The sequence below is a fragment of the Perna viridis genome, chromosome 10, assembly GCF_037379345.1.
Source record: "Perna viridis isolate PV_CMFRI_1.1 ecotype Kerala chromosome 10, ASM3737934v1, whole genome shotgun sequence".
Classification (NCBI taxonomy): Eukaryota; Metazoa; Mollusca; class Bivalvia; order Mytilida; family Mytilidae; genus Perna; species Perna viridis.
Genome location: NC_142454.1, coordinates 15520689 through 15547199, shown reverse-complemented (window position 1 = coordinate 15547199; position 26511 = coordinate 15520689). Strand labels below are relative to the sequence as shown.

The 26511-nt window shown below is 33.9% G+C and overlaps 1 protein-coding gene across 1 annotated transcript in view; it reads right to left on the bottom strand.

The window, feature by feature from the left end:
* Positions 1-26007, bottom strand: part of LOC148604701 (uncharacterized) — a 60911-nt gene extending 34904 nt beyond the window's left edge. Inside the window, exons 1-2 of the mRNA XM_088551030.1 lie at positions 25727-26007; positions 25249-25333 (exon numbers count right to left, since the gene is read on the bottom strand). Coding sequence (XP_088407156.1) covers positions 25249-25256 — 8 coding nt within the window. The 5' untranslated portion in view covers positions 25257-25333; positions 25727-26007. The remainder of the gene's footprint in view (positions 1-25248; positions 25334-25726) is intronic.
* Positions 26008-26511: the final 504 nt, after the last annotated feature.

Here is a 26511-nt window from a genome sequence, read left to right as displayed (position 1 = left end):
TAAGAGTGACATGTTCTAAAGAAAATAACAACAATAATATTAGAATCCCTACATAAAATCATTTATTTTTTACCTAATTTTTCAACACTGTATACTTCTATTCCCCATACTCAGTTAAAATCCCGACTTAAAAACATTATACATCGTTGTTTTTCCAACAAAAAATGGTACTCCTAGATACAAATATATAGTTCTTGGTAGAGATTCCTCATACTTTGTGAGAAATAATTCCAAATCATCTTCCAAATATACAGAGGAAGATGTTTACAAAATGCTGGAATTTTTAATCGACAACATATTTGTCCAGTGTGGTGGACGTGTTTTTCAACAAACGGTCGGCATTCCAATGGGAACAAATTGTACTCCTTTACTTGCTGACCTTTTCCTTCAGTCTTATGAGGCTGTCTTTATAGCCTATCTGATCAGAAAGAAAGAATATTGTTTGGCTAGATCCTTCAATCTCAGTTTCCGCTATATAGATGACGTATTATCAATCCTAATTTCGGGAATTTGATACGTCGCATCTACCCAAAAGAACTTGAGATAAAGGATACTACAGACACTGTGAAGTCAGCCTCATATCTTGACCTACGCTTAGAAATCGATGGTAAAGGAAAACTATTGACCAAACTTTACGACAAACGTGATGACTTTTCATTCAGAATTGTCAACTTTCCTTTCATCTGTGGTAACATCCCTTCGGCTCCTGCGTATGGAGTGTTCATATCACAACTCATAAGTTATGCCAGAGCTTGCCGAAACTACGCAGATTTTTTGTATCGCGCTAGAATTCTAACAAATAGGCTTCTGGAACAGAGTTATGTTGCTACAAGATTGAATTCATCACTACAGAAGTTTTATGGTCGTCATCATGAACTCGTGGATGGTTATGGTGTATCCATAAGCACCATGAAAACTGATTTATTCAACGGGTCATAGTTTTCCTTTCCTCGTTTGTCTACCCCGGACTTGACTTTTTGTGAGCAACTCGGCGGGTGTTTCTAGAAAAGCAGAAGACCCTTACCCTACCGGTGCACCTGGTCCTTGTTCCCAGTTTTTAGTGGAGTCCGAGTTGCTCATTTACTTTGGTTACTTTGTATGTATGATTTTAGTTACTTTATGTTCTTTGTTGTGTATGTCTGTTTTCCATGTCTGGTCTTTGTCCTCGGATTACATTCTTTTGATTACCGCTATAACCTTGGTTCCCTTGATTACTCTTTATACACTACATGTTCTAGAAAATGATCTAGTAAACGTTTAAAGAAGCAGCAAAAAGGGGATGACACAAAGACACATAAAAGTACACAACAATTAATGTGTCATTTTTCATTTTGCTGAATGCTAGTTTAACAAAATATGGTATAAATAATAAAAAAACACACATATAAGGTCAGATTCTGACCAATCCTGAATTTAGTTTTACAGTAATGAATATTCTACACAAAGCACGGAAACTTCGATCCTCACCTAATAAGTTGACCAAACCGTTGAATTCGCTCTTTTGAAAGGGATAGAGTTATGATATTGTTGTTAAATCGTTAAGGATAGTATATTTTGGAATTATAGGATCTTTACATATAAATTAAAATACTAAATTTAAAATCAAGTTTTTAAATGACACTGGTTGTATCCTTACCGTATGACTGTATGATGTACCATGATTTTCAACCCCGCATGGGATGAATTTGGATTGATTTTACATACGATTGGGACATATATTTGGAAAATTTAAACTGGTCTGGAGTTGGCATGTCAGTTAACTGCTAGTAGTCCTTAGTTTGTATATTTGTGTTATTGATTTTCAGTTTCTTTACTTCCGTTGTAACAAGGGACTCTTTTTGATCTGCTTTTTAGGTGTGTTTGATTGTATAATATTTTTTTTTCGGGAGGGCCAGTCTTTTAAGGGGATGTGGTCACGCCAAAATACTTTAATCCGGTCACATATTTTGCAAGACAGGAATTTCTGGCCTCTGTATGTCTTGTTTCATTTTCAGTTTTAGTTTATTTTTCATGTTACTTGAGTATATAGGGGCAACTTTTTCGCTTAACCTGTGTATAATGATTAGTTCATGGGCTGGGCAGGTCCACTGTGCACCCCCACTCATCAACTTCATGGAGATTTTTGGGGTACCGTTACCCCTCTCATTACCAAATCAATTTTTCGCCAAAGAATATTCTCGGACCCTTTTTCAGTATAAGCCTATATTTGTACCCATTGGGTAAAAAGCCACGGTTTTGGTGACTCAATTGTTTAAGCGTCTAACGCTTACTGGAATAGCATGTTTGAACAAACTAAACAAATTATCGTGTAGCGCGAGGTCTCAGCAATGTCTCAGTTTTACAACAAAACCAAGGACGTTGCGGTAACTCATAGGGTTTTGTGGTAAAATGAAAAAAATGTACCCCTACAATGCCGAAAAATCGCTTAAATTGACATATGTTTTCAATGTCAAAACCCCTAGAGTATTAATGCTTCAGTAAAAAATGTCTTATTTGGTATTTTCTGTTTAGTTAGTATTATCACAATTTATACTGCTGGGGTTCTTATGGTGAATTTTGGCGATTTTCGTAGTCAGAATTTATTTAAAAATAAACGAAAAATGGGATTTTCGATTTTTCGGTAAAAAGTCACATAAATTCGATTCTACAATTGATTGCTCAACAAAAACGTCTCAAAGTTGATATCATTCGATAGATAATTTTAATTTCTACATAAATTAACCACGAAAACCTAATTTACAAGAAAGGATTAAAAAAAAAATGATAAAAATATTTCCTCTACCCCTAGAAAACTTGTCTCAGTATCAAACAGAGTTCTCATTCACAGCATACTGACATTGTAGAACTCATATTTTAGGCATTCATAATTAAGATTATGATGTTCCCAATATATCTGATCAATCAATGCGCTTAGATTTTCTTTTTGGGGTAACAATTACTATAAAATCGTTAAAATGGGACTTTGTTTATCAGGTACCATTGTGAAGCTAAGACATTGGGCTACACGATGAATTATACATATGTCCATTATAGAGTAATTAAACTTAAAAATTGATTTTTGCCTCAACGAGATATTAAAAGTAACCATAAAATACAAAAATGCTTCAGTTTATTTTTTTTTTCTAACAATCATATTTTGGTTGATGAATGGGATGGGGTGCATGGGGATTATCTCAACCCACGTACATGTACCAGATGTTTTTTTCGGGCAGCTGCAACCTGCCTCGTGGTATCAGGATTATCAGGATTTCCTCGTCGTTTATTGAAGACCAATGAGTAGCCAACTGACATTTTCATCCCGGTTGGGTTTTAGTCTCTTTGACATATACACCATACATATTCTCGTTATACAATGTCTAAATTTAGATGCAAACAGTTTTGTATCATACATATTAAAAATATAAGGTATTTCATACCAGTATTTAGGGAAATATTGACGGAAAGATCGCCAGAACTTTCAAACTCTTTTGAACGTGCTCAGTGCAATTATAAATTTGAATCATGAAGCATTTGAGCATTTTATTTACCATTCTGTGTATTAATTATTAAAGTACATTTCATTCTAATAAAATTTAAACACATATCACACCTTTTTGTTTTGTTTTTTAATATCGATACCTGTATTATTTGTACTGTTTTTAACCTGCAATCACCACTTTTTTATGTAACTATATCTATAACACACATTCGTTCAAACAAAATCTGATAAACAATATGATGATGATATATCACAATTTGCATGCAGAAGTTTTCATATCAATAATTCATTTCTAGCTTTTAAAAATGAATTTATATAAAATCTTATTTAATACAATACTTTACTTTGATTTATCACAATTTTCTCCCTTTTCATATTGATCTTATGCCACAAGAGATATCTCTGTAATCTAAACATTTATATTCCTTATTCATTCCTATTTAAAATCAAATAGTGAAACATTCACGAGAAAACAATTAAATTTATGTCTCTATAAGGTGAAAACTATTTCTGCTGTATAATGTTAGAATAAGGCTAAAACTTCTCCCGGTCAATTATTGTTTTAAATATAAGTACATTGAGATGACTCTGTCTGAGCTGCTATAAGCATTAAGTTGTTGTAGTAAAGTTGCGGTGTAATTGTTCATAATGTATTATAGCAATATTTGATTTGTTAGTATTTTGGTCCTTATTCTCCTTTAAGATATTTCAACAAAGATTTATGTAGAGAAAAAAATGATAGTGTGTGAATTTTCATTTAACAGATTTATAATGACTGTCTGATGAATGAAAGGGCTCGTCATGGACCGTTTTTATTTCACACATTCACTTCCTTTTTTTTTCTCAAAATTTCAAATAAATTCATGAATGCACGTAGATGATGAACGACAATTTTAAATTTTGTGTGAAAGTTGTTCTTTTTATCATTATCATTATCTAATCCAATGATAAATTGTTTTGATCTATTTCTTTTGATTTCAATGGGTATTTTCGACTGGAATAGCGGAAAAAAAGAAATTACAAAATGAAAAATAACGCAAATTTGAATTGCATTCAATTTCCTTAAATATAAAGTGGGAAAAGAAAAAAAATGTTCATACTTTTGATACTGATAACTTTCGTTTTGCATGGTAAAGGTTATTCAATTTGATAGTTTTATGTTTTCTGAGAACCTTCTCTTTGTCAGTCACAGTTATCCTTCTTTTTATTGCGTTTATGATCTGAAGATTTAGTGATGTACCAGATATTGGATTTATGTGCATAGTTCTGAAGCAATCAATATGTTTTATTACAAACTAAAAAAAAATAAATGAATGACTAAGTTGTTTTTTCACCGTTACATAACGGTGCATTTTCTTAATCAAAAGTGGTATTACTTACCACTTTTTTATGGAACTATATCGCAATTCTTTTAACTTAAATCTGATGGGTTTATTGACTGCCCGTATTAGATTTATTGGTAAAAATTAGAATTGTCATTGTTTGTCTATTCTTTGTATTTTTTTCACTATTACAGATTGTTTATCCATATTGTATCTCTAATACAAAAACGACTACATTTTTGAGTATTGCACTATATCGAATTATGCCTATATAGTACTTGACGTTACTATTCCAAATCCAGCCCAGATGACTTGTAGTGACCGATTATTTCTTAGGCTTGCAGTTTTGATGGTGTTGTTGTTCTTAAAATGTTCAGAACTAGCTTTCAATAACTGCGTGCGTTCTATAAATGGATGTCTCATTTTGTCTATATGGTGTATGTTGAGTTGGTCAATGGAGATAATTGGATGTATTAGTGAATGAATTTTTATCATGTCCTCCAAACACGCGGCGCCACTATGGTTTGCGGTCACGATTTTCGTATTATGGCCTGACGACCCTAACATGCTGCATGCCAGGGGTACTCCATTCCAACACCCACCTAGGGCACACAATCCAGTTGCTCTGTGGGAAGAACACCCTAGCCCTCGACCAGGGTTCTGAGCGCTATTTAGTCGCCTTTTACGACAAGGTTAGAGCTGCTACTTTTAACACCCGGACACGCACGGATACTTTGCGGGGTGCAACTGAATACGCCCACAGAGGTAGAAAGCTGAACAGATAGGGAAAATATGGACACATATTCAAGCTTGTTAAAGCTCTGAATGCTAACTTTGATGTGATCTCCATAATTTGTTTTGTATCCAAGATTTCTGCATGGTATGATCAATAAGAATGGAAAGATTTAATTAAAAGAAGAAACACAAATTAACAAACATTATTATATCCGTTGGAAATACACTTGATTATATAGTCCGAAAACGGGCTAATTATTGTTTTAATAAATCTAAGACTAAAATTTGAACTCAAAATATATACAAATACGAATAAACTAGTTGGATGAAAAGGTGTATTACCACTCTTCGGGTATAGTCTGAAAACTGATAATCCCAATTTTTATGAACTTGTGCTACAACTATTAGTCGTAATATCGTACTTTATAACAATCATAGGTGAACTTACATCAATATATTAGTTATTAAGACAGAAAATCACCTTTGTTGTATGATTGAATTCCTATAACTAAAAAAATTGATTTGTTATGATTTTCATTACCTTATTGTTTGTTTATAATAATATTGAAATTTTTCGTCACGAACTTTAATAACTTGGTATAACCAAAGATTATTACACTATAAGATAAGTTCATTATATGCAACTGATCTTGCGTTCCCATATATTGACTTGGCTTCTTATTTTGATATTTTGATATTTTTGATTGATAGTAGTTTTTGTAACAATTTTGTTATCTATTTTATTTAGATATTCCTTTGTTCCTGTTGTTGTTCTTTGTTCTCTTGGTTCTAATACTACCAATGAGAGATTACTCCTTAAAATAAATGTACATCATATCGGAATTCACAGTTTTAAAATGAGTGGCATTTTTTTTTATCTCTGAGTTTTCTACATTATTCCTTAAAAATCAGATTACAAAACAATCCTTGTACATATTATCCAATATTGGTATCTCTTGATTACTCTTTTAATCCTTCTGATTTTATGGATCAGCACTTACAATTGGGCAAACTTAAAAATGAATAATGAGTTTGTAAGTATTGAAGATCATATCGTTGATACCCGGGATTTGGTATATATATATTACACACGCTATATAAGCAGCAGTTAGTAGCTGACACAAGTTGTGTTAAAAGCCATGTATCCAGCATTCCTAAATCAATGGAGTAGGATAATACAGTTTACTTCTTGACGAAATAAACTCAAATCACATACTGCAACGTGTACTTGTTTCTACATTTCTTATATGACAATTCATTCGTGCGTGATTGAATATTTTCTAAGTCTGTGATTTTGTTTAGAATGAGTTCAACTTGAATTCAATCGCTTGAAGTTCTATTTACTCATCGTCATTTTTATTTCAAGATTGATCTAATTTAATTAAACATTTCTGTTTACATGATTATAAATGCACCGGCGTATAACTTACTTACAAAATATCTTAGAAGAGTACTAAAAGGTTTTCAAAGAGTGTAAATCCACATTTAAGAAAGTTCTAAAAGGTCACAACAAGAAATGCAACATAATTCACGGTAACAGAACGATGTAAATCCTCAATATCAAAATGTAAGGTAATAAAGCGACTCAAAGACATATTAATTACCAGACTTTCTTTGCTGTGGACAGGTGCACGAATTATCGGTGAGTTAAAATATTTTCAGAAGGCTACAACCACCCCCTTTTATATAAGGTCAAAACTTAACTGCAAAAACAAACAAACACACAATAAAATTCATTCACAAATACATCCAATTATCTCTTTTGAATACCTCAACATACACCATATAGACAAAATGAGATATCCATTTATAGAACGCACGCAGTTATTGAAAGCTAGTTCTGAACATTTTAAGAATAACAACACCATCAAAACTGCAAGCCTAAGAAATAATCGGTCACTACAAGTCATCTGGGCTGGATTTGGAATAGTAACGTCAAGTACTATAGGCATAATTCGATATAGTGCAATACTCAAAAATGTAGTCGTTTTTGTATTAGAGATACAATATGGATAAACAATCTGTAATAGTGAAAAAAAATACAAAGAATAGACAAACAATGACAATTCTAATTTTTACCAATAAATCTAGTAAGGACAGTCAATACACCCATTAGATTTAAATTAAAAGAATGTGCGTTATAGATACAGTTCCATAAAAAAATGGTGAATAAGACCACTTTTGATTAAGAAAATGCACCGTTATGTAACGGTGAAAAAACTTAGTCATTTATTTATTTTTATTGGTTTGTACTAAAACATATTGATTGCTTCAGAACTATGCACATAAATCCAGTATCTGGTACATCACTAAATCTTCAGATCATAAACGGAATAAAAAGAAGGATAACTGTGACTCACAAAGAGAAGGTTCTCAGAAAACATAAAACTATCATATTGAATAACCCTTACCGTGCAAAACGAAAGTTATCAGTATCAAAAATATGAACACTATTTTCTTTTCCCACTTTATATTTAAGGAAATTAAAGGCAATTCAAATTTGCGTTATTTTTCATTTTGTAATTTCTTTTTTCCGCTATTCCAGTCGAAAATACCCATTGAAATCAAAGGAAATAGATCAAAACCATCTTTGGAGTTGATAATGATAAAAAGAACAACGTTCACACAAATTTTAAAATTGTCGTTCCTCTACGTGCATTCATGAATTTATTTGAATTTTTAGAAAAAAAGGAAGTGAAGGTGTGAAATAAAAACGGCCCATAACGTCCCTTCAATTCATCAGACTGTCATTATAAATCTGGTAAATGAAAATTGTTTTTCTCGTGAATGTTTCACTATTTGATTTTAAATAGGAATGAATAAGGAATATAAATGTATAGATTACAGAGATATCTCTTGTGGCATAAGATCAATATGAAAAGGGAGAAAATTGTGATAAATCAAAGTAAAGTATTGTATTAAATAAGATTTTATATAAATTCATTTTTAAAAGCTAGAAATGACTTATTGATATGAAAACTTCTGCATGCAAATTGTGATATATCATCATCATATTGTTTATCAGATTTTATTTGAAAGAATGTACGTTATAGATATAGTTACATAAAAAAGTGGTGATTGCAGGTTAAAAACAGTACAAATAATACAGGTATCAATATTAAAAAACAAAACAAAAAGATGTGATATGTGTTTAAATTTTATTAGAATCAAATGTACTTAATATATCCCTAAATACCGGTATGAAATACCTTATATTTTTAATATTTATGATACAAAACTGTGTGCATCTAAATTGAGACATTGTATAACGAGAATATGTATGGTGTATATGTCAAAGAGACTACAACCCAACCGGGATGAAAATGTCAGTTGGCTACTCATTGGTCTTCAATAAACGACGAGGAAATCCTGATAATCCTGATACCACGAGGCAGGTTGCAGCTGCCTGAAAAAAAAAAAAAACAACATCTGGTACATGTACGTGGGTTGAGATAATCCCCATGCACCCCACCCCATTCATCAACCAAAATATGATTTTTAGAAAAAAATATACTGAAGCATTTTTGTATTTTTTGGCTACTTTTAATATCTCGTTGAGGCAAAAATCTATTTTTAAGTTTTTTTACTATATGAACTTCCTCTTTCTACAGAACAAAGTAAATGGACATATGTATAATTCATCGTGTAGCCAAATGTCTTCGCTTTACAATAGTACCACAACAGTTGTGGATAAACAAATTCCCATTTTTATGATTTTATAGTAATTGTTACCCCCCAAAAAAATCTAAGCGCTTTGATTGATCAGATATATTGGGAACACCATAATCTTAATTATGAATGCCTAATGTCAGTATCCTGTGAATGACAACTCTGTTTGATACTGAGACAAGTTTTCTAGGTGTAGGGGTAATATTTTTATCATTTTTTTGAAAAACCTTTCTTGTAAATTAGGTTTTCGTGGTTAATTTTGACATTGAAAAAGGATGTCAATTTAAGCGATTTTTCGGCATTGTAGGGGTACATTTTTTTTCATTTTACCGCAAAACCCTATAAGTTACCGCAACTTCCTTGGTTTTGTTGTAAAACTGAGACATTGTTGAGACATTGCGCTACACGATAATTTGTTTAGTTTGTTCACACATGCTATTCCAGAAAGCCTTAGACTCTTAAACAATTGAGTCACCAAAACCGCGGCGTTTTTTACCCAATGGGTACAAATGTAGGCTTATACTGAAAAAGAATCCGAGAATATTCTTTGGCAAAAAATTGATTTGGTAATGAGAGGGGTAACGGTACCCCAAAAATCTCAATGAAGTTGATGAGTGGGGGGGGGGTGCACAGTGGACCTGCCCAGCCCATGAACTAATCATTATACACAGGTTAAGCGAAAGAGTTGCTCCGATATACTGAAGTAACATGAAAAATAAACTAAAACTGAAAACGAAACAAGACATACAGAGGCCAGAAATTCCTGTCTTGCAAAATATGCGACCGGATTAAAGTACTTTGGCGTGACCAGACCCCCCTTTAAAAACCTGGCCATCGCAAAAAAAAATATTACATAATCAAACAAACCTAAAAATGAGATTAAAAAGAGTCCCTTGTTACAACGGAAGTAAAGAAACTGAAAATCAATAACATTAATATACAAACTAAGGACTACTAGCAGTTAACTGACATGCCAGCTCCAGACCAGTTTAAATTTTCCAAAAATATGTCCCAATCGTATGTAAAATCAATCCAAATTCATCCCATGCGGGGTTGAGAATTATGGTACTTCATACAGTCATACAGTAAGGATACAACCAGTGTCATTCCAAAAACTGCTTTTAATTTAGTATTTTAATTCATATGTAAAGATCCTATGAGCGAATATCAATGTTAATTCCAAAATACTATCCTTAACGATTTGACAACAATATCATAACTCTATCCCTTTCAGAAGAGTGTATTCAACGGTTTTGTCAACTTATTAGGTGAGGATCGAACTTTCTGTGCTTTGTGTAGAATATTTATTACCGTAAAACGAAATTCAGGATTGGTCAGAATCTGACCTTATATGTGTGTTTTTTTATTATTTATACCATATTTTTATAAAATAGCATTCAACAAAACGAAAAATGACACATTAATTGGTGTGTACTTTTATGTGTCTTGGTGTCATCCCCTTTTTGCTGCTTCTTTAAACGTTTCCTAGATCATTTTCTAGAACATATAGTGTATAAATGAATGGTTTTATGTAAAGGTTCTAATATTATTGTCCTTTATGTCACTTTTTGCGTCACAAGAAGAAGATACATCTAAATTTTCTGACGGGTACCGTACTATTACTTGGGGTTCTACTATTTTCCTGAATCAGGGCCTCCATTTTTTTATGTGTAAAGTTACTAGGCATATTAATTCCCATATTGGAAAGTTTGTTTTCGTTTTCTACGCGACATTATATATGTATATATGTATAAACCAAAGAAAATAATACTTCTTTTTAAAGACGTATATAAATTTGTTACGAATAAAATTCCAACTTAAAACTTCAACTGTATCATATGCTCCTGCAACATTCAGGTATCGCTCGTAAATCCCATCAATTAAAACTAGCATTGACATATTAAGAAAAAACCATAGGACTTTTGATTTACAGACTGTTCACTCCTCTGAGTAAAACATTGAAATAAATTACGAATAGATCATACCTGCTTTTTGTCTAAAGAATTTGATAATATTTCTTAGAGATAAGATAAAATGAACAAATGGTCAATATTTACTGATAATAGTCTGGGTAATATGTCACTGAATCTGACTTCGAGAACTTTGGACCTTAATTCAAGCTTTGATAAAGATTGCATATGTAATTTCTCCGATCAGAAAGAATATTGTTTGGCTAGATCCTTCAATCTCAGTTTCCGCTATATAGATGACGTGTTATCTTTAAACAATCATAATTTCGGGGATTTGATACATCGCATCTACCCAAAAGAACTTGAGATAAAGGATACACTACAGACACTGTGAAGTCAGCCTCATATCTTGACATACACTTAGAAACTGATGGTAAAGGAAAACTATTGACCAAACTTTACGACAAACGTGATGACTTTTCATTCAGAATTGTCAATTTTCCTTTCATCTGTGGCAACATCCCTTCGGCTCCTGCGTATGGAGTGTTCATATCACAACTCATACGTTATGCCAGAGCTTGCCGAAACTACGCAGACTTTTTGTATCGCGCTAGAACTCTAACAAATAGGCTTCTGGAACAGAGTTATGTTGCTACAAGATTGAAGTCATCACTACAGAAGTTTTATGGTCGTCATCATGAACTCGTGGATGGTTATGGTGTATCCATCAGCACCATGAAAACTGATTTATTCAACGGGTCATAGTTTTCCTTTCCTCGTTTGTCTACCCCGGACTTGATTTTTTATGAGCAACTCGGCGGGTGTTTCTAGAAAAGCAGAGGACGCTTACCCTACCGGTGCACCTGGTCCATGCTCCCAGTTTTTAGTGGAGTCCGAGTTGCTCATTTACTTTTGTTACTTTGTATGTATAATTCTAGTTGCTTTGTGTTCTTTGTTGTGTGTGTCTTCTCCATGTCTGGTCTTTGTCCATGGATTACATTCTTTTGATTGCCGCTATAACCTTGGTTCCCTTGATTACTCTTCCGAATCACGAAAACTGGACTAATTTTTTCTGGAAGACTTGTAAAACACGATAAATTTCATTGAAATAATTCAACGAATCATTTTCCATTTTCTCTTTGAAAGAATCATATTCTCTTTAAAAAAGACTTTTAGAGATAAAAATTTTGCAATTTGGGTTTTTCATTATTCCTTTATTTTTAGATTTAGATTTAAAAGTCCTATGGTTTTTTTTTAATATGTCAATGCTAGTTTTAAAAGGCGACAATACAGACAGTTTATTATTGCCTCCAACAAAAACCAATAAGTTGGATTTACAAAACAAACTTTCCAATATGGGAATTAATGTGCCAAGTAACTTTACACTTAAGCAAATGGATGCCCTGATTCAGGAAAAAAGTAGAACCTAAAGTAATAGTGCGATACCCGTTGAAACTGAAAATTTAGATGTATCTTCTTCTTGTGACGCAAACAGTGATATAAAGGAGTTACTCACTACCGTAAAAAACCTCAGTGAAACAGTGAAAAGACATGGGGAACGTCTTGAAGAGAGGATTAACATCCCCACAGCCATAGGTCGAGACACTAATTCGGTAAATTCAATGATCGATCCATATGTTGTTCCACCGCAGAACAAAATTACGGCTGGAATGTTCTTGCACTTGCATCCAGTGTCAACAGCACAAAGAAATCAGATCATTAATTTAGCTTCTCTGCTTGTGATATTTAATGAAACCAATGACATTAGACAGATAGAAGCAAATTGAACAGTCATAACACATAAGACAAAAGACGGCCGCTTAAAAAGAGATCTTCCACTTCAAGAATTTATTGAAAGCTTCAATATCTACAAAAATGTTGTATGTGTAGGCGAAAATGGACGTGTAAAGCTGGATAACTACATGCAAAATGTCATTGACATTGCAGTAAAATTACAGGGAAAAATGTTCTATGAATACCATAAAGCATTCGCAATGAAAGCAGCAGCAATCAAAAGCACAAGTGGTTTCACAGTAGATTGGTCGGTTCGCGACGAAAAACTTTATAATACCATTTGTATAGGAAAACCTATAAAGACATGTTCTCATTGTTTTAGCTCTTTGCACATATCAGAGATGTATCAAGCTATGTATTCCAATTTAAGTACTGCTCATCCGTTTAGATCTATTGAGCAGATTAAGGCACCGTCAATCGTCTCTAAGCAGAATGACACCGACAGATACGGTCGTCCAAAATTGTTTTACAAAGGTAAAGATGTCTGTAACCAATTTTTAGCTGGCTATTGTACCAGAGGTAATATTTGTCGTTATGCTCATGTTAAAACTAATCAAGACTGCAAGTCTGCTAATCAATAGATCACGGGTATTTTACAGGCTTGTCAAACTTGCCAGCATCTACTTTTGAATGTAAAAAATTATTATCAACTAAGAAATACCCAGATCTCGGAACTGCAAAATTACTTTATCGTTGGTCCATATAAAGAATCACCGTTTAGAATTCATAGAGTTAGCCCTATTGGAATCGTAGAAGGAAAGTATTCAAAGAGAAAAATCGTGCAATCGATAAATAATGGGATAGTAGTATCAATTATACTACACGCAGTGTATATTTATCAGGATTTTAGTGCCACTGTCAGTTTATGAATTCCAAAGTCGCGGCTCAGGAGGTAAACCGTGTTTTAAGCCATATTTCAGAGGATATCCTAATTTATTTTGTGTCACATTGCCATTCGGTGTTCAATATGAAGCATTCTACCATTAAGGTATATTTAGCTGGAATTGTTGTATTTTGATGTATAATCCTAACCCATTAGTTGATATACATGGTAATTCTTTATCAAGGCTAGAAAATATCATTGTAGGGATTAAGAAAACTGGTTTTAATAGTGTTAACCAAAAGTTACCAACAACATATGATGTTTTGTCTAAATTACACAAAAATTTTGAGAATAACATTTTCAACAAACATGTGGATTTTACGATAGCTACAGTGTGCGTCACTGCGTTCTTTGTTTTTTTTAAGATGTGAAGAATTTACTTGCAGACATTCGTTTGAGCCTTCCTGCAATTTGACAGTGGGCGACATTACAGTTGTATCCGATACGCAAGTGAATATTCATCTAAAAGTGTCGAAAACTGATGTCTTTCGGAATGGTGTTGTGATTAAACTTTTTAAGACAAACAAAAATTATTTGTCCTTATGTTCAACCGAACAACTACATTGACTATAGACGTAAAAGCGGTGCATCAGATGATGACCCTTTATTTGTTTGCAGTAATGGCTAACCTCTCGATAGATCAACTTTTATAAATAAACTAAAAACTTCCCTAAAACATTTTGGGATTAGACTCTAATAGATACAGTGGACATTCCTTAAGAACATTCGCAGCTACGACGTGCAGTTTTAATATCGTACAAGACAATATGATAAAGACATTAGGTCGTTGGAAGTCAGACTGTTACCCCAAATATATTAGGACATCAGATAAAGATATTACTTAGGCTCTTCGACAAATGTGTAATTAACATATTTTAACAATGCAATATTTTCAAAACAGTAAAGAAGTAATCTCTTATCTACTGCATAAATTATGGAAATAATTTGGGGGACACTCGTTGCGTTACATGGCATCACCAATGTAACTACTCGTTTGGGCATTGTAAATGAATTTCCATTCATTTATTGTTCCTAATTTGTTCCTAATTATTTACCGGAGATATTATGCGTCGCTAATTTTTGGGATAACAGGTATAAACCTTTCGGTATAAACCCTTGGGTATAAACCTATAGGTATAAGCCAATTGGTATAAGCCTTTAGGTAAAAGCTCTTGTCGCGTCAATCGCTTCGACTGGATACATTGATCAATTCACGAAGGTTGTCCCAAGTCGGGCGGTAAGGTAAGAACTGGGTACTGTGCTGGGCCAGCGCTCAACAGTCCAACTACAGTTTACTATCACTTAATTAATAGAGTTCTTACTTTACACTTAAATTCACAATGTTTAGGATACCCCTTCCTGATAGATTCGGGTGTCTGCTGGGTTTGTTATTTCATTCCATGTTACTTTTACCTAACGTACTCAAGTAATGTGCATTTTCAGCACACTGTCATCGCAAAAGGCTCAGCGACAGAGGCCCATAATTTAAGCATTGCAATGCATATCGAAAGCATTGGTGTATTGCCCGTAACGCCAACTTGTATTTTGTCTACTTGTTTAATTGTATTTAGAAAGTATATCGAATTATTGTTGTTTAATATAACATGCATAATATAACCAGGTTGTACAAAATAAATAGATGCCATTTTACATATGAGTTTACAATGTATCCTAAGAGATATTCGCACCACTTGTGTCTGTCGTTCTCATCATGAGCAAGGGGAATGTGATGAATTTAATTATTAATGGGAATTGTAATCTGTTCAACGGCTGCATTTACAACTTTATCCCTGACGACCTTTAGATAGGGTGAAGTGAGGGTGGTATCACAATCAGCTGTCACTCCATGCAATAAAAGGTCAAGTTAAACATTCTCAACTACACTGTTTAGAAATTGTAAACATAAAGGCTATGGTATTGATATCTTAACACTTTACATAATATTTTAGTAGGGTATATGAATCTGGGTCGCAGCAAATCCTGTTTGCTCTACATAATTTTGCTTTTTGACGTTTTAATATCGTATTGGTGTTATTTTATGGCCTGGGAATTAAACGCATTGTTTTGGCTATCAAATCTAACCGATAACTAAAGATACATAATACAGACTTAGACATGAATGCACGTGTAGCATTCAAAATAAACTCCGCCCATCTCTCACACTTTTGGCTTATTTTAATACATTACATCTCTCCCTTGTTTTTGAATTTAAACTTCACTTTAGCAAAATAAGTAATTGTACTGTCAATGTCAATTGAAAGATATCCATCAACCATGAAACTGTAAACATATCATTCCAGTTAAAGAAATTTTAATTATCCAAATGAGTCTATAATCTATCACTCTTCCCCTTACACACAATAAAACTAATATTAAACATTTGTAAAGTCCCAGTGCACTGTCTATTAAGCGGACAAAAAATCATTAAATCGTCAAGGTTTTTTTCTTATCTTTTGGTGGTCGATCATTAACGGAATAGTCGTCCCAATTTTGTCTGTTTGTAAATAGTCCGTAATACGGTCTGACATGCGAGACGTTTCTATAGAAAGTTTGATTCGTCTGAATATAGCTGAAATATTGCTGCTCGGACGTTAAACCCCAACAAACAAACAAACAAACAAGAAAGTTTGACCGTTATCTGACCTCACATGGACACTTGTTCCACTTTGCTTTAAAACTTTGTACACTTTATTTTCAAACTTTGCCGAAAGTTTATCTCCACCTCTCTTTGTAAGAAATACATTTGTCCTTCACGAAATTTCTGGTAGTTCTTTGCTTTTGTCTTATCGGCATAGTGTTTCACAGCAGCTTTCTTTTTAGCATCTCGTTGTTTCAGTCTTTTGGGCACATTGTTTTTGATCAAGCAAGGTAATTTGATCTTTACAGTTCTGTTAAATAGTAGAGATGCGGGAGCATATCCAGTCTTTGAATGAGGTGTTGTACGGTACAATAATAGGGAATTCGTCATGCCAGTTTTTTCCTTCAGCACATGCGGCGCGTATAGTTTTCTTTAATGTCTTATTGAAATTTCTACAAGACCATTAGCACGTGGCCAATACGGTGTGACACGGGTGCGTTCTATACCATTATCATTAAGAAACTTCGTCCGACACAAATTGACTGCCATTATCAGAAACTTTTTCTGCACATAATCAATGGACTGAGAATATTCGGCGCAATTTGTAAATGATTGTAGCACTCGAAATCGATTTGATAATGCCAACCTCTGAAAATCTGGTATTAATCGATAACTACTGACAGATATTCGTTGTTTGAAAAGGGATTGCTTAAATCGAGAGCTAATTTTTCCCAAGGATCATCAGGTAACTTTGACACTGTAACAGTTGGCGGGCGAGGCGGATTTGATATTAACTAACAAACATGGCAACTTTGAATCATTGATTCTACATTGGAGTCAATATTTGGCCACCACACGTCTTCACGCAGTAACTGCTTTGTTTTTACTACTCCCTGGTGGGATTCGTGAGGAAGACGAAGAACATGTTTTCGCTTATTACTTGGGATAACTATTTTTGCCCCTTTGAGGATTACAGAGTTCTGCACTGTTAGTTCTTTGCGGACAAGATAAAATGGCTTCATCTGTCCATGTTTAGACCACTTGTTTTTCGCAATACAATTTCGAATTTGATTCATTGTTTTGTTCAATATCTTTCAAAGTCATCGCTTTCGGATATGCACTGACTGCAATATAATTAACATAATGTTCTGTTTCATTACTATCATCTCCTACACTGCCTTTCATTGGCGAACGTGACAATATATCAGCTGCATTTAAATATCCTGGTCGGTATTTCACTGTGAACTTGTAATTTTGTAGGTTTAGAACCCATTTTTGAATGCGTGGGGGCGCTTCATGTGCTGCGGTAAAAATTCATTCTAAAGGTCTGTGGTCAGTAAATACGGTAAAATCCATTCCATACAAATACACATCGACTTGCGTAGGCCACTGTCCTATAGTCACCATTGGTTTGCTTTTGTGTTAAGATCGCTCCTTTACTAAAAGGAGTCGCATCCACCGATGATATTTGTTACTTCGGCATTTGTGAGTAATTGTTTTAGTGTTTCAAACGCTGTTTGTTGTTCGGCAGTCAAGTGTCATTCAACTTCTTTTCTTGTCAACTTGCGAAGCGGTTCTGCAATTGTTGCGAATTGTTGGACTATATTTAGCACAAAAATTAACTAATCCCAAAAAAGATTTGACACTGGCTGGTGTCGTTGGCATCTCTAAATTACGCACTGCTTCGACCTTGTTTGTATGAGGTTGGACATTATCCTTTGATAATAAACGTCCCATGCATTTCAATTCTGTTTTGTTGAACTCGCATTGCCTCGTTTCAAAGTTAGATTTTTTTCACTGAGTCGGGTAAGCAAGGCACGAAGTGTTGTGTCATATTCTTCTTGGTTTTGGGCATAGATGATTATATCATCGGCAATATTTTTACAACCTGGTATATCTGCTCTATATCATGTTGGTGTAACTCGGGTGCGGAATTAATTCCAAACATTAGTCTCTTGTACATGTACAGGCCTTTGTAACATACGAATGTGAGGATATAAAGGACTCTTCTTCTAATTCTATCTGATGAAAAGATTGGTTTAGATTTAGTCGAGAAAATATCGCAGGTCCATTCATTTGTTGCAGAGCATCCTTTGTATTTTTAATCGGAAAACGTTCTCTCTGAACAGCTACGTTTGCTTGTCGCATGTCTACGCACAGACGGACTTCATTGTTTTTTAGGCACTACTACAAAGCCTGAAACCCATGGTGTCGGACCACTGACGTTATTACGTCGGAATCCTCCAGTTCTTTTATTTTTATTTCTATTTGTTTTCTCATTTAAAACGGAATTTTTCGTGCTGGCTGAACAACAGGTTTTATTGATTTGTCTATGTGCAATTTCAATTTGAAGTTTACCAAGACGTACGAATCTGTCCTCAAATGAACTGATTATCATGTCTGTGTTGGAGTTAGAAAGCTGGAATATTTTGTCAAATTGATCCGAACATTCGGAGGGAGGAAAGCTCAATCGAGATTTGCCAATTTATTTCTCTCGATCTGACTCTTTTAATGAAGATGTCGGGAGCTTCTAATAACGGACTTTCGGAGCTGCAATGTAACTTTTTAGTGTAGTAAATATAGATTACAGTGGCGGATCCAGGGGAAGGTACATGGTGATAGCTTCCCTCCATTTATTGGAAAATTTCATTTGTGATTAATTTGATCCCAGATATTAAACTTCAGTACATAAAATGCAAGCACTGTGTACATATATGTTATTACTACATGTACATGTACATAGATGATATAAAATGGTAAACACATATTTACATACATGTAGCAAACAAACAAGTATTTAAAATAGAAAATGAACAGAATTGTTAAATTATTATGATTTCAAAGCAGAGACATAAACAATGTCTCTGTTTTAACGGTATGGATGAAAGGAGGTCATGTGCCATATTCATCACATTCAGTAGGTAATTTTGAACTATCAAAAATAAACAATGAAACAAAGTTCGTGATTCTCAAGTCTGGTACATGTATGTGAAGCATGAAGCAGCTGTAAATGTATATGTCAACATCTCTTAAAAAAAAAAGAAAAAAAAAAAGAAAAATTAACACTTATATAATTGCAAAACATAAGAGTTACTTGAATTGTAATCTTATACATATTTGTGAAACACTCATGCAGAAAAAAGTGAAATAAATGCACATACATTATTGAAGGCAGACAGGTATAAAACACTCAGCAAATAGTGATTCATCATATAAAAAGTGGTACTCATGCGTTATGGGTTCACAAGTAGCTTTTTTGGTTTGGAGAGAAAAAAAAGATGGATTTATACTCAAAATGCATGTGTGATTAAGACATCATATTCCCTGTATTCACCACATACCATTGACTTTCCAACTTAATTGGAATCTTAAATTGTTCAAATCTATGAGTACAAAGTTGTTATTTTTTTAGTGATCATTAAACTACATAGTATTTTTTACAACAAGAGTTTTTATCCTTGTTTGAACTGAAAATTTCCTAGAGAAATGTAATCACTTATTGTACATACCATAGCCTAATCAAGACAACAATGAAAAGGACAAATTTTATTTTTGATTTATTACAAAATAATTCTACATCAAAGTGAGCACAAGCAAGGAAAAGTTTTTTGCTCATTTCTCCCTTGAGATTGAGCCTTTGTTCAACCTCCTCCAGTCTGCATGGCTCATTTCTACTTCATGCATCTCCAAACCGAAATTTCAATGTGTGGGTCCAATCTTACTTTGAAAACTCATCGAATATTGAAAGTCAGTGATTCTCAGTGGAATTTATATTTTGTAAGAAATGCTGATTTAAGTATTAAAAAATTTAAGGACATCAACGTACGTGTACAGCCAGGAATACCAAAAGCAATAATACAAAAGAAGATCCAAAAATATATATTGATAAACGGACTGTATAAATATACACTGTGTTAAAACAAATGGTTATTCTTTAAAATGGACTAAGTTTTGATTGGTTTATTTAGCTTACAATTGGGTGACATGAATATTTTTAATTACTTTGAGGTTTGACTTAGTGCCTCAGCACTTTGATGGAGCTAACATTCATTTGTATAACTGAAGGTGATGAGAGTATAGCTCTCCCTTCTATTTATTGGGTACCGAAACTTCACAAGTGTCCTAGGAGAGGCAAATGCACAACTAAACCTCTTTCAAAACTACTTTACTCGCGGCATTTTAAGATGAACTTTCTGTGATTAAGCCTATTAAACAGTAAACATGTGGCGCGTATTAGATTTCGATTCTCACAACTTGACCTTTCTATGTATTAAGGTGATTTTACACAATTGCAATGTGACGGCCCCGTGCCGGTCCGTTGTGTCAAACGAATAGGCCTGCTGCAGCAGCGCTAAGCTTGTCGTAAAAGGCTATTAAATAGTGCTCAGAACCCTAGCCAGTGGGTTGTGTGCCCCAGGTGGTGAAATGGGGTACCCCTGGCGTGTTACATGCTGTGGTTGTCAGGCTATAATACGGATATCTGACCGCAAACTATAGTAGTGCACCGTGCTGGGAAAGATGCCACGTTCCTCGCACGTTGAAGTACCCTAGTGTGCTATTCTCCGGGAGTAGGAACAATAGGGCTCCGCCACAGGAGGCTAAATTGCCCGACTCTACCCACCCCTCCCTATTTCCAGTGGAATCAAAGTTTTTCGACCTCATTATCATTGTGTCCCATACCATTTTTCATTTTATCATCATCATTTCATGATCATTTTATCATCTACTTCATGTTCATCGCCTGAATATAACTGAAATATTGCTGCTCGGGCGTTAAACCCCAACAATCAATCAATCAATCAGCAATGTGACGAGTACATTTTCCTGAGCACCTGATATTCATATTGCTAGCTGTTTAGTTGTTTATGTGATACCTTATTTTCCTTATCTTCAGTTTTTATATGTAACTGTATTTTATTCTGTTTGCTACATTGTGTATGCAGGTAGTCTCCATTACCTGCTTTCTCGTTAACGCCAAGTACATGGATTTTGATGATTCTGAATTGTCCTATAATTTGCATATTTAGATATGTTTTTGTTAATGTTTTCAGAACTATTTAACTAGAGTAACATTGAAGCCATGAGTGATTTAGCTTCAATTCATTCTAGTTTATACTGGATAATGCTATCTGAAGTAAACTGATTTGAAGAATTTTCGAACAGAAAAACTTCTTTATACAAGCACAAGCGAAGCCAAAAGAGGTAAGTTCTGATATCCCCTTTTATGGAAGATCATACTGTAGTATTTTTGTTTATTGATTTCCATTAATTTTTTTTACCGGTATCAAAAGAATCGCAGTTTCAATGTTTAAATATTTAGATACCTTGATTTGGAAGAACTCCCTTTGAAATCTTTGAAGACTCTTTGGTTTGTTGGAGTAAGTAACGGTTATATGATAATAAATAACTTTGGAGGTATTAAAGAGTAGAGCATTTATATTTTCATTAACACTTCCGCAGATTAGAAGAATGAATGCGAAATGATGTATAAAATTGTATTTAAAAAATAAAACATCACCACATTTCAAATAAACGTTTTAAAGAAAAGCTATATACAAACACATCATAAATCACAACTGTTTGTTGTTGTTGTTGTTGTTTTTTGGTTACACTTATTTTTATAATATGTATTTCATCACAATAAATTCATTTTTTCAAAATAAATTTGTTAGTAAGTCTCTACAATAACTGTGAATTGAATAGAAAGTTTGAGTTCGTATCTAAATTTCCAATATTGAATGGAAACAAGTGACAATAATTGATGTTTATGTATTTTACAAATGAAACCAACAAGGACATTTTAGAAGCACAGTTTTTGTAAGAATCGCATCAGAAATAGCTAGAATTAGCTAGAACTAGTTTATGTATACTGACATATATGTATACATTTGGAATACGTTATGAAGCAATTTAATGCTTGATCGGTTGGGCATTCTTTAGGTGTCATACTTTGGCATGAAATTAAATTGTAAAGGTAATTTTAGAAGCACATATTTTGAAAGAAGCTGGTTACTATTTATATGTTTCATCTTGTCAACCATAAAGTTACATTTTTACTTAAAATCATCTTATCAAAATTCTAGTGCTTCTGGAATATGTGTGTTTTTGTCCAAGTTGTCGTTATTAGTGATGAGAATCCTTGGGACATTGACAGAAAACCTTTTTTGAGGGAATACATTCTTTTATTAAACCACTTTTAAAATATTTAAACAAAGGCAATTGGAATAAACTGGTAAAGACGAAAATAGATGATAACACTTCAAATATATCAGATTTATTACTATTGTTCTGTTAAACTCTTACTGGTAGTAGACGGTTGTACTGTTTTTGTCTTCTGTCTGTGTTAAAGGCTAAAAAGTTCTTAAAATGTTTTAGTTTTTCATTCAATTTGAATGATTTTCCAACATTTTGGACTTAAATAACTCGTTTTTGAGGTTATCCTTTCGGAAATGACCATGCTATGCTCTGGGTTACCTGCAACCGGCGACATCAAATTTTGAAATTTCTCAAAAATGACTGACCTTACGCAAATAACTTCCATAATCTCAAGGCGATTTGCCAAGATTGGCAACCTCAATACTACGACCGTAGATCGGCGATTAAAAATATACAGCGTTTTTTATGTTGCTATGCCGTGTTTATGTTACAAGTTGACGGCCATTTTTTCCCGGAAGTAACAGGCGGAAAACCTAACTTAAGTCACAATGGCACTCTGGACGGTGTTTTCCGTGCAAAGGGGGGCTATTCCTGCAAAAAGACGCTGATCAGCTGATATTGACAGCGAATATTATTTTTGGGAACTACGTTATTTTGTAGTTGTATATTGGCTACGACAGTAGAGGTGAAAGAACAAGCATTTCTGGTCTTCGTTATAAGCCGGTTCAACATTGTGAATACCTTGTCAATAAATAATTAACGATACAAGTCGTTTCGGCCATACTACCACCTCGGCCATAGTCACTTCGGCCATAGTTATCGCGGCCACAGTATATTTCGTCCACACATTTTAAAATAGTGTCCCCTGCTTTAAATATTACACCAATTTGTTTAAAAAACTCATTTAAGTAAAATAAAATGGGCATAAAGTAAGTTTTTTGTTTGTTGTTTGTTGGGGTAAAACGTCCGAGCAGCAATATTTCAGTTATATTCAGGCAATGAACATGAAGTGGATGATAAAATGAACATGAAATGATGATGAGATGAAAAATGGGATGGGACACAAGAATAATGGGGTCGACAAATTTTGATTGCCAATTGCCACTGGAAATAGGGAGAGGTGGGTAGGGTCGGGCAATTTAGCTTCCTGTGGCGGAGCCCTATTGTTCCTACTCCGGGAGAATACCACAGTAGGGTTCTTCAACGTGCTAGGAACGTGGCATCTTTCCCAACACGGTGCACCATTATGGTTTTCGGTCAGGTTCTCCGTATTATAGCCTGACAATCCCAGCATGTAACACGCCAGGGGTACCCCATTCCACCACCTGGGGCACACATCTCAGTTGCTGTGTGGGCAGAGTGTCCGAGCCCCCCGCTAGGGTTCTGAGCAATATTTAGTCGCCTTTTACGACAAGCTTAGCGCTGCTGCAGGCCTATTCTTTTAACACCCGGACCTGCATGAGGCCATAAAGTAAGAATTTATTAAATAAATGAATTACTCAGAAAAAGAAAAGTGCTGTTTGTGTGTTTGTTGTTGTTGTTTTTGTTTGTTTTGTTTTTGTTTTTGTTTTTTTGTAATTGTTGTATTCACTTTACATGCATGATGATTAAAATACTTGAACATTTGAATGTTCTTACTTAAATTACTAGTCTATTAATCCTGCCCTTCGATCACTACAACATTGGTTATGGTATAGCATAAACCTGTAATTAAATATCATACAGTTTAATAAATGCACCGAAAACCATACATCGGAAATCAGTTTCACCTAATTTCAGCCCCAGTCTACAGTAGAAATCCTTGAAATCATAGCCAAAAAACTTTTAAAATTAACATTCAGCGTCCTCTTAAATATGTGCAAGAGATATATTATTTTACTCTGCATATCATTCTTTACAAAGATTTACCGTTTGTATATCATCGATTGCGTAAAACACAGGACACTTTTTAAATGTAATGAAACTACTTTACTATCCAAAAAGATGACAATCATAAATGAACAATCATTACATAATGAAACCAATTAAATGTTAATTAACCAATGATATATTAATTTAGTACGTATTGAAAACCATGTGATGTCTTATGAGGAAATTTTTTTGGATAAAAAAGACAGAACAGATTGTTCATAGAATCCACCCCATCATATCCCATTCATGACATATCCTAAAACTGGTTCCGTAGATTAAAGGGCGATCATTTGACTCGGGAGAGGAGGCAGACAAATTTTGTGGGTTTGAATATTCTTAATTGTTGAAAATCTGGGGGTCAGAAAATATATTTTCAACCCCACTGGGGCAATATTACTTGTGGTTATTTTATCTGAGTGACTGAGGTCAGAATATTTAATTATTTTCTACGATGTATAGGCCATAATATTTATTTCCAAAATCTGCCAGCTAGCCACCCCTTTCCTTCAGCATAAAATTGGTCGTCCCCTAAACTTTTGAGTGTTTTCGAACAACTATAAACTTAAAAGAAAATATTTTCCTTTAAAACCAGAAAAGGGGGAGGGAATTTTAAATAAAGAAAATTGTTTTTTTCTAATATAAAAAAAATGATTTTGTAATATTACAAATTCATTTTCTAATATTACAAAATATTGATTCTTGTCCACTTTGGCTTGCCATATTATGAACTAATTATATCAATGTTGAAAAAAAAGTTATGATCTTTTCCTTATATATCCCCTAATAGTCTATCTACATATAGCAATACTTACACATACATGATTATTTGACATGCTTTTTGTAAAATCAGTTCTACTAAGGATCTCTTGGGTCTTCATTTGGTCAATTCTCATTATTCTGAATAACATGAAAATTATGATTAACATACATGTATATAACAAGAAAACGTATATATAACAAACTACATGCACGTCTGAGAGCTACATACATGTATATGTGTTAATGATTCTTGAAATAAGAAAAAATGAGTTTCCACTCTAGTGATTTCGCGTGTCTCAGTTTGCAAGTGCCGTACATTGTGACACGACTACGAAATGCACTACAGGCCATGTAAACGTGAAATTGTGATCATGCTTCAAAGTATGAGTTAACTGAAAAAAAAATTAAAATATGACTGCTACAGAAAAGCATTCACGATCAGATTAACAGATAAATACACCAAATAAACAAAAGGTGGTCAAGGAGTCAAAATGTCTGACTCTAATCAGACTAATGTAAACAAATGGTTACCTTTCTATTTCGTAATTCTCAGGCCAATTATTCCAGCCGAACTCCGTGAACATTTTTCCATAGTCTTAATTGCTCCTAAATGATAGTTAAGCATCCAAAGACAACTTACACAATGCGGACATTGGCGAAATTTTCCGATCCTGGCCGAAGTCGATTTGATTGGTCTACGGTTTTTCTCAAAGAAAATCGAAAATAAATTATGCAAATTAGATGTTGTTAGGTGATGAAGACGGCCATGACAGAACAAGTTTACAATGGGAATCCCGGTGATAGGTATAATACCACTATTAAGGGGAACCAGTCGCTTGCACATACCTGACGGTAGTCCGTAAAAAACAAAGTAGTTCTTAGGATGCATTGTATATTTTTTTTTGTGATTTAGCCATACAGTATATGCAAACTGGGTATCATCTGAAAGCTTATCATGTCAGGTACACACTGAATACAACAGTTTTGAACTCTGATATAGAGAATAATTTGTCCGAGGCTAGATCTTAAGCCCATTGATTTGTCAAATTTCCAAAAGGAAAGTAGTATTTTTAGTACCTGTCTACTCTCACTTCACCGTTCTTTCTTAGAAGCCATTTAAGGTATGCTGCAAATTTTATGAGAGAGTCTTTAAAGGGTCCCCCTATGATAAAACCTGTTAAAGTTCATTTTAACACACTTTAAAAAAGATTGGGACCTTGAAAATTGCGTAATTCAACATAGAAACTAAGGGGACTTTTAATAGTGGTTTTACACCGTAAGGAATTTTAAGAAGGCGGAGTTACAAATTAAGCGGA